Raw genomic sequence first — 14,814 nt, 5'->3', positions numbered from 1 at the left:
AATGAGGGAATTTTTGTTTCGTTACGAATTGTGATGGAAAAAAACGTCACAAAATAAATAAATTAGTCATATACAAATGATCAAAATAAAATATTTATTCTCAAAACTCCTTCACTAATTAATGACGTGTTAAAATTCCTTCACTAATTAGTGGGGGATTTCAAATTCCCTCACAAAATTAACTGTAATTAAAAAAAAAATTAAAATATGATTTTCTTGCCCATGATTCTCTTGAGCCAAACATGATTTTCCATGGAAAAATATAACTTTCCATGTAATACATAAATCAACTTGTCATTTATCTTTAATTTTCTGTCATATATATAAATTTTACCATATAAATTTTATTGTCCAATTCATACCAGAATGTCAAAGTTTCTAACTTGTTACCATATCTTGGCTGAACTTTTTAGCCAATCTCATTCTGTAACGAGTCTTGTGATGATGTGGGCTTGATGGATAAAGTCTAACAAAAATGTTAGCATATCACAATGTCCTAAGTTTTACCGATTATCAAAACTAACTGATCTATAAGAAAACAGGAAGATCCATGTATTCACTTTTAGGAACTGAGCTAGAGCTTTGTGAATGGGATGAAGATAGTAAGGATGTGTCTGAAATATCATGCATCTGCAAGTCAAGCACAACACTATCACTCATTTTCAATACAGCAGTAGGTTTAACATTGTAATGTTTGAGTGACAGAGAAATCAAAATTGAGAATAGTAGGGTTATGGTGTACTGATGTGTATTGGCCGGTGGTTTGAAAGGGAAACTCAAATGAAATTGCTTTGGAGTGAGAGGAAAATATTAGAGGGAAATGAAATTCATTTGAGTGAGAAGAAAATGTGATAGGGAAAATATTTTACTATAATTTTTAATAAAAGTTTAAATTACATTGTCATCAAAAAGACATTTATTTTTATAAAAAAAAGGACAAGAATATTTCCCAAACAAAATTTGGTACTAACAATATCTAACACATTTATGAGGGAATTTGTGACAGAAAAAATTGAGAGGAATAAAATTCATATAAAATCCCTCACTACATTTACTCTTATCTAATTTGTGATTGGTTTATTTTGTTTGGGAAAGACTAGACTCTCTAATCCTAGTGGTTGTATTTAATCATGCATTTAATTATGAATATTGCAATTATTATTGCACTATAAGGATACGCAGGCATGATGGCCCCAATCCTCACATAGCACTTTATCTATTCTTTTTCGTTTTCCTTATTCTTTTGCGAGTAATCTTTAGATCATACTCATTCGAACAAGAACAATCAAAACAGTTCCCATGAAATACCATGGATGTTAGGGGTGCTAATACATCCCCCTTGCATAATTGACTTCCTTATCCAACATATCTCCTTCCCCTGAGTTTTATCAATATTTTCCCTTTTCTTCGGGAATAAATAAAGTTCTATGGCGACTATGTTGTATGTTCGAGCGTGCGATGCGTTTGGGTATATTTCCACTAGCTTCACTTGACAAATCTTTAGAGGCTCTTCTATCAGAGCCACAATCAGAAGCTTTAGTATAAACATTCATCACAATTGTTGTCTAAGAGCATTCCAGAACTTGACATAATCTTGTAAAGCACTTTTGTATCTCTTCAGAGTCAAAGTGCGTTGAGTCTAGAATCTGATGATGTCACACGCCAAATCTTCAGAATCAGAACCTATTAGCAAAAGCTACGCACTAGACAAAAACCATTAGGGTATAAAATTATTCTCTAAGAAACAATTTATTGTTATCATCAAAACTAAAGGCCAAATGCAGAACCAAATCTTGTTCTTACAATCTCCCTCTTTTTGATGATGACAAAACCATGTATTTTGATGAACAATTTTTACTTGGTTTAAATCACATAAAAACATCAAATGGAGGTTTGTAAGCTCCCCTTGAATTTTATACTATTAAAATTATTTTCAGCTTAGAATTTCAAAGTTAGGTTTACAAGCTCCCCCTGAATTTAAGACTCAAAATAATCTTAACATATAAAATATCTCAATCAGCATGAAAGAAATAACTTCCCAGAATGCAGAAGCCTGGTTACAGAAGTATTTCTATTCAGAGTTGACTTTGCTTGAGTATAATAAAGTCTGATTATCAGCCTTGTATCAGCGCTTGATTTGTCAGAACTTGTATACGCTTGGTTATTATCAGAGCTTGTATACACCTAGTTCAGAACTTGTATATGCCTGGTTAACTTGAAATAAACTCAAATCAACTTGGTTAAAGCCTTCAACTTGATTAATGTCTGATGATAAATGTCTTAACTCTTGAAAAGCTCGGTTAACTTGAAACATGATGAACTTATTCAAAGTTCCCAAAAAAATTACCAGAGTCAGAAATAAGAATATTAAAGATAAATGTTTGGGTGTTAGAGTTAGAAATAGGTATATCAAAATCGTATCACTCTTCTCCCCTTTTATCACCAATAAGAAAGAAATAAACAAAGTAAAAACCAAACCGAATTTCATTTCATTTAAAAAAGGAAAGAGATACATAATCAGAAACATAAAATCTTAAACTAAGAAAGCAATAAGTTTTAAAAACACAAAGGTTTAAGAATGGGGTGGCAGTCTGGATAAGATAGCTAGAAGCATCCATTCAATCTTGTTGTTTGTTCCAGCTTGAGCCTTGAACATCCCGTCCTGCTTGTCCAACCTCTCTCTAACGACATCATACTCAACCTTGAGCTCTTTTAAGGTCTTCAGAATGACTTCTTCAGAAACCAGAGTCTTTATTACTCTAGATACACTGCTAATCTCAAAAGTCTTCTCATAATAACAAGAGTCAGTTGTTCATATTGAGTTTCTTGAGGAGGAGGAATCACTTCTGGTGCAGGGAGAAGAAGTGTTGGAGGAACCTTCTGAAGAAAAGGTTCAACAATACCAGAGAACCTGGAATGGAAGTTCCTTTGATTCTCCTTTAAGCACATGATTTCCAACTCTATAGAAATTAATTCAATCCATCTTCCGAAGTTGTTCCACAGAGTACACACTTCAGAGAGGTTTGCATTAGAGGTGCAAACTTTAGTGAGAATGTTCATTCTGGCAACAAACTGACTTTCAAACTACATAAATAATTCATCCAAGGGTGTGGAAGAATGTTAGTTTGAAAGGGGTTTTGGTCAGAATAGAGATGAGGTGTCATGTCAAGAATGGCAATGATCTCAACATCTGACTCAAGATCAGAATCATTATATTCTGATTATGCAATTAGAGCGTCAGAGTCAGAGCTTTGGGGTTCAAAGTGAGTGGTGTTTTCTGGTTGTTAGTTTTCAGATGGAATTGGTGAGGGAGGTTTTTCTGGTTTACTAAGTTGTTATAGTTGGGGTGGTGGTATGATACTGGATGTAAGAGGTTTAGAAGGTGATGGTGCGGGAAGTGGAATGGTAACATTTGGATTAATAGTTCGAGGAGAAAAAATAGGTGGATTAATAGTTATGGAAGTTGTTTGAAGAGGATTGGTTATAAAACCAAAAGTATTTGGATTGTTGGTAGGTGAAGTGATAGTGGTAGATGGAAAAGATGAATTGTTATCAACAAATTGACAATGAGTTTCAGAAGGAACAAACTTACGTAAGACATTTCCAGCAGAAGGAGTAGAAACATCAGTTATGGGTTCTTTAGTATAAGTAGGTGAAATGGTAACATTTGGATTAATAGTTCGAGGAGAAAAAATAGGTGGATTAATAGTTATGGAAGTTGTTTGAAGAGGATTGGTTATAAAACCAAAAGTATTTGGATTGTTGGTAGGTGAAGTGATAGTGGTAGATGGAAAAGATGAATTGTTATCAACAAATTGACAATGAGTTTCAGAAGGAACAAACTTACGTAAGACATTTCCAGCAGAAGGAGTAGCAACATCAGTTATGGGTTCTTTAGTATAAGTATCCAAAAGCCTCCTAGTAGAACTAGAAGTCTTAGCCTTCTTAGCAGTTCCATCGGAATGCTTCTTAGACTTCTTCCTCTTCCTCAAAAGTTCAGAAGCTCTGTTTTGGGCACCTACTTAACAACTATTAAGGTAGTCTATCACAACATTAAGAGGATCGTTCATTGTAAAGATTGGAAAGTATTCTAGAGGGATCCTTCTGTTGGATATAGTTTCCTTGGAAACTTCAGCTGTGTTACTTGTCAGTTTAGATATAAGGCCCATGTTCTTCAGACTTCTGGCATTGAACATCGTTCCAACCCGAGGTTCCAAATCTTTGGTGATCTGAGATTCTATTAGAGAGTCTATCATATTACTCTCCATCCGAATATTTGATATCATGCTTCCAAGGGGAATCCAATTCCTTATCTTCTTGCTTCCATCCCTGATTTTCTTCACCATGTACCTTAAGTATTGAAAGAGGAGTGAAGGGAGGTCCACCTTTTTCCTAGAAGAAATATTGTATAGAACATATTGTTGGTCACCATCGATATAGTCTGCATAATTCGTCAGATTTATGTGAGGAACATATCCCAGAAGAATTCTGGCCCAGATCCTTAGATGAGGTAGAAGATCCTTCGTCTTGTTGGAGTGAACTCCAAAAGTGAAAATAACTTTTGAAGTTTCAATGAGATCAAACCTTTTCTCCACCATATGATTACATCTCATTCCATGCCCATCTTGTTCAATGCGTTTAGAAATTAGTTTCTCAGTTATGACTATTTTCTTTCCCATAACAAAGGAAGTAACTTGAAAAACTGAAGTCTTGGCATGAGTCCAAAATCCTCTAACCGAATGAAAGAAAGTTGGACCTTGAAGATAATCAAAATACTTCTCCTAGCCTTGAATCTTTACAACACTCAAGAGGTCAAAAACATTGTCTTTTAGATTCTCAAAATTAACCATGAGTTCACACAAAACTTCCAATTCATTTACAGGATTAGTTAAGGTGAGTTCAGGAGTCTCATAAGGTTCTTCAGAGAATACATCTTGAGTAGATCCGAAGAACTGGTTTGAAGGAGATGAGGAGTTTGTTGTTGTTGTTGTGATGACGAAGATGAACCACGAACAACTATTTGAGTTGTTGAAGCAAGTTGTTGTTGAGCTTGTTCTTGAGATTATGCCATTATTGATGAAGAATAAAGGTTTGAGCTGTAGAGAATTTTTAGGCTTAAAAGAGAGAAAGTGTAGGAAATGAATGTAGCAAAAGCTTGTGAAGTGAGTGAAGTGGGTTTATATAAGGGTTTTGCAATCATGAATAAAATCTTGAACAATGCACAAAATATGACAAGGGGTAAAGTGTGAAGATTTTACCTAATCCCAAGAAATTTATTCACCCAATGTGTCACTCAGTCGTTTAGAAGCAGTTCAATTTTATAAGACAATTGTCTTTAAAACTGTCCCACTAACCAAGACTGTTTGACAGCTAATTAATGCAAAAACTATTCAGTATCCAGAAGATAGAACGCTTAACCAAACAAGTTTTGATTGGATACTTCTGAACTTATGAAACCTTCTCACTTTAGAAGACTCAAATGTTCAGAGTCAAAAATATCTCAGAGTCTCATTAAACCATTTTGAGTAATTAAACATTCTAAGATAATCATCTTTTTTCATGCTGTACATAAATCCATTTTAAAATTCTTTAGAATAAAAACAAATCTATCTTCAGCAAGGGGTTTTATAAAGATATCAGCCCATGGGTGGTTTATATCAATAAATTTTAAGTTTAAAATTCCCTTTTGAACATAGTCACGTATAAAGTGATGTTTAATATCAATATGTTTAGCTCTAGAATGTAAAATGAGATTCTTAGATAAATAAATATCAGAAGTATTATCACAGAGAATAAGAATGTTACTCTTATATATATGAAAATCTTCTAGATGACTTTTCATCCAGAACATCTAAGTGTTGCATCCAGAAGCGACAATGTATTCAGCTTCAGCATTTGATAATGCTATGGTTGATTGCCTCTTGCTGGACCATGAGATCAAGTTGTCTCCCAAAAACTGACAACTTCCAGAAGTGTTTTTTCTTTCAAGTCTATCTCCAATGTAATCAACATCATAATAACCCACTTACTTGTACTCTTTTGATTTTCTATAACACAAGCCAAGGTTAATAGTACCTTTCAGATACCTGAAGTTCCTCTTAACGGTTGTTAAGTAGGATTCTCTAGGATCTAATTGGAAGAGAGCACACATACAGACACTAAATAAAATTCCAGGTACATAAGCCGTTAAGTATAAGAGAGAACCATTCATACCTCTGTATACCTTTTGCTCTACCTTCGTACTTACCTCATCCTTCTCAAGGATACATGTAGGATGCATATGAGTCTTTTCAATCTTGCATTCTGACATGTTAAACTTCTTCAAAAGTTCTTTAATGTATTTAATATGCTGGATATATGTTCCTTCTGGACTTTGATTAATTTTAATTCCTAGAAAGAACTTGAGTTCTCCCATCAAACTTACCTCAAATTCTGCCAGCATCGACTTAGCAAATTCCTTGCACAAAGAGGCATTAGCAGAACCAAATATGATATTATCCACATAGATTTGAACAACAAGGATATCGTTTTTGAATGTTTACATAACAAAGTCGTATCAACCTTCCCTCTGGTGAAATTATTTCCTAAAAGAAAATTGCTTAGTCTTTCATACCATGCTCTAGGAGCTTGTTTCAGATCATACATGATTTCTTAAGTTTGAAAACAAAATCTGGGTTTTTATGATTTTCAAAATTAGGAGATTTGTGTACATACACTTCTTAAGTTAAGTTAACATCCATCTGATACAAGATGATGTTATGATTAACAGCAAAGGAAATTAAGAGACGAATAAACTTGAACCTAGCAACTGGTGCAAATATTTCTGTATAGTCAATCCCTTCTTGCTGACTATAGCCTTGTGAAACCAGTTTGTACTTGTTTCTTACTAACTCTCATTCTTTGTTTACCTTGTTTCTGAAGATCCACTTTGTCCTAATGACATGAGTTCCTTTAGGTTTTGAAACAAGATCCCGTATGTCATTTTTGGAGAATTGAGTTCTTCCTGCATAGCCAGAATCCACTATGTGTCCAGAAACGCATCATCAACAAATGTAAGTTCTATTAGGGGCACAAAACCCAGAAGCGTCTCTTAGAAGGTTTGAATGAGGATATGGTTCTGACTGGTTCAGATTTATCTCCCATAATCAATTCTTAAGAGTGTGAGGATCTTTATTTGTGCTTCCTTAGAGGAGTCTGAATTTCAACAATTTCTGGTTGAGTAGCTTCAGAGTCTTTTTCTTCTGAAGTTTTCCCTTCAGAACCTGAATAGCTGATCTTCAGATCTGCAAAATTCTAACTATTATTTCAGAGCCAATGATCTTCCCTTTCTAATCACCTCTAAAACCAACGACGCCTTCATGCTTAAGTTACATGCTTTGGAACATATGCCTTTTTCCCTTCATGTGCCGCGAGCATCCAGAGTCCAGGTACCATGATTGGTGTCTTAACTGTACTGCTAAGGATGATTGTAACATAAATTATCTTATCTTTAGGTACCCATAACTTTCTGGGTCATTTTTTATTAGTCTTCCTAGAGTTTTTAACAAACTTGGGTTTCTGTGCAGGATAATCATACATGCAAGCATAGCTGAAACGGGAATGAGCTTTTTCTTTAGCCTTAGGTTTTGAAAAGGTTTTACGTTTAGGCACAACCCCATTTTGTTTGCCATAAGGGACAAAATGGGAATGAAGAGTTTTTGGTTTACCATCTTTTTCAGAAGTAGGTTCTTCATCAGAATCATAACCAATTCCTCTTGTTCTGTTTTTGCTTACGCCATAAATCATTGAAGTCATTATGATTCTATTTAGTAGTATTTGCATTTAATTCTGTAGTATTTGCATGCTTAGGTTTTTCAATTCCATCGTATTATATCGTTTATTCATTGATAGAGATTTATTGCGTAAGCATTAGGTTTTGTTGGAATTGGATGACTTGTTAAGCAAGGTTGTTGATTAATTATTCGGAAAAAAAATTGACCTTAAAACTCCATATATTGAATCAATGTGTAAACACTTCTTGTGCATTATGCAATTGAATCAATCCATACCAAACATTTCATCATATTGATCTTTGATATTTGTGAAACAATTCATGTTAAATTGATCAATATTTGAATAATATAATTTTCATTTTCGCATCAAACCTTCCACTTGCAACTAATATTTGAAAATAGTCTGATTTTGGAAAACGAAAGTTGAATTTTAATTTGGGTCTATTCACCCCATCTATACCATTTATCTACTTCCATATTCACACCCAACATCAATGACATTCAACAAAGCAGTTGCTCTAGAATGATTAAAATTACCTTTTTTCACTTGGATGAATGATGTCGTTAAAGTCTCTAATCAACATCCAAGGACCGTCAATTATGTTCCTCTAATCAATGAGGTGGAGCCACAAGTCAAGACGAAAGGTGTATACAAAGAGAAAGTTCCCAATGATAACTTGATAGTAATTGTATCTATAATGACATCATGCAGGACAGTTACAATGTTACTATTATTCTGCTTTAACACCCAAATGCCCATAGATTGACCACGCGCATCTACGTAGTGAACACTCACATTTCCATCTCTATGCCAGAAGGATTTAGTTTTATGAAAACCAATGTGTGTTTCCATAACAATTAAAAACATTGGAGAGTGTTTTCTAATCGCATCCACCATGTGTCTTTTAGACTTACTATTAGAGGCTCCCCATATATTTTCGGAGAGCACAATGACTTCTTTGAAACCTAACATAACTAGTCTAATTGAGGAACGTGACAAAGCAAGTCCCAGATATGTGACAATTTACATAGTCGTCTCCCATTCAATGGGAGTTTCACAAACAACTTTCTCTTCTTGAGTAGAACCCGCATACATAGCGCATTAGTTATTTTCATCTTCCTTATTTGTTGTTAGTTCAAAATGTAGAATATTGTATCGTGTGACAGTCTTCAAACCCAAATTTACTATGGGAGCGATGAATGGGGTATTTGGCAGTATTAGACACACCTATTTGTGTTGGATAGGAATTAAAAGTTGGCCCAATTTTGTGCGAATTCCCCCTAATAGCAAGATGTGGTTCAAAAATGGAAGACTTGGCCTTGGAGCATGGGTCCCCTCTTCGTGTTGGTTGACCCGCATCTGAGGCGGGTCCACTCTTATTAAATTATCGTTTCTCAGAAATTGTGTCAAGTTGATTTGGTCAAGCGATTTTGCTATCAGGGCTTATTCCTTGTATGGAAAATTCAATCCCCTTAATTTTATAACTCCTCGGATCTCTAGGCGCATTATTAGATAAAGATTTCTCTTGACCATAACTAACTATTTTCTTGTGTTTTTCCTCTACACCACCAACCAATCACCATGAATTGCATTTGTTTCTCAATATTCTCTTGATACAATTTCAACGCTATTATCGCCTACTTCCTGATGCAGTTCCATTAGTCTTTGCTCATGGGCGACATCGTTTTTGGAGGATCTCTTGGTTGCACCACCGTAGGAACGGCCGACCATATTAGGTTATTTGGTGCATTCTTGCAATCACTGGTGTGATGTCCATAACAACCACAACTGGAGCAAACAAAGTGAAGACCTTCATAGTGCATGTTGTACCAATGGCCATTAACATTGACCTTTCAGACAACCAACAATGTCAGATTAATCTGGTGTGTGTGACAAATTTTACAGATTTTTTCAGAAAAATCCAGAAACAAAACAAAAACAAAAAATTGAAGGAAATGATCATGTATTTACGCGCATTTTCGAAAAATGTCCTATTCTACACACATTTTATCGAAAATTTTCAAAAAGACTGATAAAAATATATGTAGATATTAGATTTAATTGAATATTTCGACAATACTAATAAAAAACAATTTTTATTAAAAGTCAAATATAAATTCAAAAATTATCGATATAATATATTATTAATTTAATACAAAAATGCTTACTTTTAAATATTCGGTAAAAACTTACAAAAAAATTGTGGCAAAAATTCTGAGTTTCCTTAAAAAATAACAATCTAAATAGTTAAAATTGTGTGAGGATATTTAGTAAAAGCTACCTATAAAATTGTAAAATAATTTTAGAACTTGAAGAACCTATTAGATATATAAATATTTATTTATAATCTTAACATTAAAGAACCTATTAGATGTATAAATATTTATTTTGTTTATATGCTTGAGTTGTGAAAATTAACCATAATCTAAATGAGTTGTTCACTTTAGAGGAACATATCAAAACACGAAGTGAGGTGCTTTGGTGTCTTCATATCCATCCACCACCAAACAAATATTATCTTTTTTCTTCATAATAAAAATAAAAGTATTCTCTCTTCCAACACCAACTCAACCAAGCTTGTGTCTACCACAGGAGGAAGGAACCATGTCATCTATGGTTGCAGGTACCTCATCTTCATTATCTGCCACCTTCCCCACAATCAAAAACCCTCATCTCACACCTCCATCCCAGGTACTGTTCTTTTCTTTGCATGATTTACAATTACAATTTAGAATCACGTCTTTTGATATATTTTCTTAATTCTTGCATGTGTCTGTGTGTATTTGCAGAAAACTTCTTTGCTTGGCCTCTCGCTTCACGAAGCCAAAAGAGGTGTTTCAGCATCTTTCTTAAGTGACAACAAAAATGGCTCTTCCTCCATTGCTAGAAGGAGACTTGAGATAACTGCAAAAACTGCCGGAGCTTCAAAGACAATTGAGGCTGAAGTTGATAAGCCACTTGGTCTCACTTTAGGCCAAAAGAGTGGCGGTGGCGTTGTCATAACTGTCAGTATCTTGCTCACTTTCTCATTAATTCAATGTAATTATTGATCTCGTTTCATATAGCACCGACTCTTCAGATTAAAACCATGTGTCTGATTCATGTGATTACATTCATATATTTTTAGTGATGTTGATGTGTCAGATATTTGATGTCTGTGTCATGTGTCGGTGTCTGACACCAATACATGTCCGATGTTTGAAGGGAATGATTTCAATTTGTGAATGAAGAAGATTATTATTTTGATTAGGCTGTTGAAGGTGGGGGGAATGCAGCAAGAGCAGGGTTAAAGTCAGGTGACCAAGTACTTTATACCAGCAGTTTCTTTGGAGATGAATTATGGCCAGCAGATAAGCTTGGATTCACTAAAACTGCAATCCAAGCTAAGCCTGATTCTGTCTACTTTGTTGTCAGCAGGTAGGTATTTTCTTGCCTTTTACTAATGAAAGTACTAGTAATGCTAATAAGCTCAGTTTGCCATCTAATGAATTGTGGAACTCAATCTGTTTATCAGTTACATAACAGCTGCAATGGCATAACACTTAGAATATTTTCATGTTTTTGTTATGAAGAGGTGCTGATGTAGATGTCAAAAGGCTTCCGAAACGTCCCGCTCCTCCTCGCTTCGGGAGAAAATTGACAGAATCTCAAAAGGCAAGAATCATTTTTCATTATGGAATAATTTTCATTTCTGCCTATACCTTTTCTTTGCATGATTCAAATGGTTAATCGAAATCATGCAGGCTAGAGCTACTCATATTTGCCTCGACTGTGGATACATATACTTCTTACCAAAATCCTTTGATGACCAGGTAAGTCCGCCAGACTTTATTTCTGGATCTATATAGCACTGACACTTCAGATTGAAAATGTGTCAGATGTCTGACACACGTGGCCAAATTATTATTGTCTCTGGCAGTGCTTCGTAGTTCTTTGCGGATGATTTTTGTGATTTGAAGGTTATTTATGTTATTGCAGCCGGATACATATAACTGTCCACAATGTCAAGCATCAAAGAATAGGTTTGCTCCATATGATGTTAACACTGGAAGAGCTATTGGTGGGGGAGGGTTGCCTCCAATTGGAGTTATTATTGGACTCGTTGCTGGTTTAGGGGCTGTTGGAGCTTTGCTTGTTTTTGGTCTTCAGTGATAATATTATTATACATTTTAGTGCACACTGAAGTTTGTATCTTACAAACTCATTTATTGTATATGTGCAAGTTGAAGCTTTATGTATGAGATTGAGCATGTTCTGCAGAATGAATTTCAATCTATGAACAATTTGCAGAGCTAAATGTGATGATTATTTACTTGATAACATTGTCCATTGAAGTTGACCCCATTATCTTGTTGATCCTAAAGGGAAAATAATACACAACTAAGCAGGAGAATGGACCATAATGCCCTTTGATATTATTGTAAAGTAACTATTGATCACTCATATCGTTTTGAAGCAAAAATTGGATCAAATCACTGCAATAAAGTATCATATTGATAACCTTGTATCAACAAAGGAAGTTATGCCTCCAAAAAAAGTATATTTTAATTGGTTTTTTAAAATTTAGGCCCAGTTCTAAGTACGAATTCATGCGTGAAATTGCAAATTTTAAAAAATTGCAAGTCGTATAAAATTGCAAATCTAGTTGTTCAACTCTGTCTCAAGTCTGACTTCATAAATTGCTGACACGGTTTAGAACGGGAAAACACGAATTTGTGAACCATGTCATTTTTATTCCTTTTAACTTTAAATTCAACTGGTTTAATTCATGTTTCATAATGAAACCGGAGATATATGTAGATTAAATGGACTTGAGCTCTGATGCGGTGGAGTGAAGTTCTGGTGGAGTGAAGTTCTGGTACGGCGGAGCGGAAGTGGATTTATAAGGTTAACCCTTTAACGCTCAAGTTATGGTATAAGCGAGAAAATAGTTTAAGTGTGTGAATGAGAAAATACTTGACATTACGTCCATTGTGCTTCTGATGCGGTGGAGTGAACTTCCGGTACGACGGGGCGGAAGTGAATTTATAAGGTTAACACTTTAACGCTTAATTTATGGAATAAAAGAGAAAATAGTTTAAGTGTGTGAATTAGAAAATACTTGACATTACGCTCATTGTGCTTTATATAAGTTTTACAGTTGAAATCGTCTCCATGTGATTCGTCGTTTTACGAGAGTGATCGTTCGATCAAATCCAACGGTGGAAAGTGTGTTGAAGGTCTGAATCTCGTGCCCTCAACTTGAGTGAAGTCTCACTTATTCTGCCGTCTTACATGTGTACACTTAGATATAGCCGTTAGATTTGTTTTTGACTTATTCTAATACATACATTGGTCATGCTTGACGATAGAGTTGACTGGTGTTAGCTTTATATATATATATATATATATATATATTAATTAGGGTTTAGTCATCTATCCAATAACAACGAATATGATTTTTTTTCATCCTTTATGATGTCATCATCACATAAATATGGTATCAGAGATAGAAATATCTCTTTGTTTTTCTCTATCTTTTTTACACGTGTAATTGTGCATGCAAGTCTTTGAGTTTATCTGCCACAACGCCACATGTCCATACATTATTGCGCCTCTACAGATTCCATATTATCTTGATTTTCATCAAATTACTGAGAATCAACAAAACCTTGCATGGAATCTGTAGAGGCGCAATATATATATAAAGTATGGAACGATGTATGGAATCTGTAGAGGCGCAATATATATATATATATAAGGGGATTTCAACAAAACCTCTTTCATCGTTCCTTGAAATCCCCTTATTTTCTCTCAATTTCGAGAACACCACATATAACATACCCCGAAAATCTTCCCCAAATTCATTTGTTCTTAATTGTTCCTTTTTCATAATTTCTTGCATCCTTCATCAAACAATCGAACCCTCATACGAATTAACTGACAACCCAAACTTTCTCCACAAAATCCAAGATTTATCCATCAAATCCTCAAGATTTGCTATTATTCTTCCAAACCCCAACATCTTTCTCACAAATTTTCCCTTTTTCCACCGTATTTCTCACCGCCAAAACCCTAATCATTCGATATCTTCATCTTTTCAACCTTGTTCTTCGTCCAATCGATCATGGCAGACCAACCCTACCTTGATTTGGCAACGAACCCCTATAACTCTTACAACATTCATCCAATTGAAAACCCAACCCTAATTCTGGTTTCTCTGCCCCTTGACATCAAAAACTACATCTCTTAGGCTCGCTCCATGAAGGTAGCTCTCATCTCCAAAAATAAAATTCATTTTATCGACAACACTTTCCCAAGACCTAACGTCAGCAACACTCTCCTAGATTAGTGGATTCGCTGTAACAACCTCGTTCTCTCATGGATTCAACGATCCGTCTCTGAAAACATTGCTCAGTCTATTCTCTAGTTTGGCAATGCTTCAACCTCGATATTCATTGTATTTAACTTGTGTTAATCTGCTTTCTTAAAAGCAATACTTCAAAAATAAAATTCATTTTATCGACAACACTTTCCCAAGACCTAACGTCAACAACACTCTCCTAGATTAGTGGATTTGCTACAACAACCTCGTTCTCTCATGGATTCAACGATTCATCTCTGAAAACATTGCTCAGTCTATTCTCTAGTTTGGCAATGCTTCAACCTCGATATTCATTGTATTTAATTTGTATTAATCTGCTTTCTTAAAAACAATACTTGTAAACACACACTTGTAAATCTCACAGTTATTTGAGTGGTTTCTGAAGGAAAATTGCGATTCAAAATGCAGCGAAAATTAAAAAAAATTCTTTAGTGATCCTTACGAATGAGAATGATCAGTGATAGAAATCGTTACCTCTTGTGGCGATTGAAACCTTTGATGCATATCTAAGGAGTGATCACGAGCGTTGAATGGTGACAACGCCTCTACTCAGTCCACGAGAACGAATTCCTCCAGTCTCAGTGCTAGCTGCTACGAATGAAGGCTTTGAGAGAGAGAGTGTGTAACACCCACAAATTTTAAGATATTTAAAGTATAAATATTTGTCTCAATAACTT

General features: G+C 34.8%; 1 protein-coding gene across 1 annotated transcript; it reads left to right on the top strand.

Moving 5' to 3' along the window:
* The first annotated feature begins 10,174 nt into the window (after positions 1 to 10,174).
* LOC127120873 (uncharacterized) lies at positions 10,175 to 12,093 on the top strand. The gene is made up of 6 exons (XM_051051455.1): positions 10,175 to 10,464; positions 10,563 to 10,778; positions 11,024 to 11,190; positions 11,346 to 11,427; positions 11,517 to 11,585; positions 11,752 to 12,093. Exons 1-6 carry the CDS (start codon positions 10,378 to 10,380, stop codon positions 11,923 to 11,925), a joined length of 795 nt encoding a protein of 264 aa, XP_050907412.1. The 5' UTR covers positions 10,175 to 10,377; the 3' UTR covers positions 11,926 to 12,093.
* The last annotated feature ends 2,721 nt before the right edge of the window (positions 12,094 to 14,814 follow it).

This window comes from Lathyrus oleraceus, chromosome 2 (assembly GCF_024323335.1).
Source record: "Lathyrus oleraceus cultivar Zhongwan6 chromosome 2, CAAS_Psat_ZW6_1.0, whole genome shotgun sequence".
NCBI classification, from domain to species: Eukaryota; Viridiplantae; Streptophyta; class Magnoliopsida; order Fabales; family Fabaceae; genus Lathyrus; species Lathyrus oleraceus.
This window is presented reverse-complemented; position numbering and strand designations above follow the sequence as displayed.

Coding starts and splice junctions, on each gene's coding strand:
- LOC127120873 (XM_051051455.1), top strand. CDS start 10,378: ATGTCATCTATGGTTGCAGGTACCTCATCTTCATTATCTGCCACCTTC. Junction 10,779..11,023: donor GCGGTGGCGTTGTCATAACT/GTCAGTATCTTG, acceptor TATTTTGATTAG/GCTGTTGAAGGTGGGGGGAA. Junction 11,428..11,516: donor AATTGACAGAATCTCAAAAG/GCAAGAATCATT, acceptor GAAATCATGCAG/GCTAGAGCTACTCATATTTG.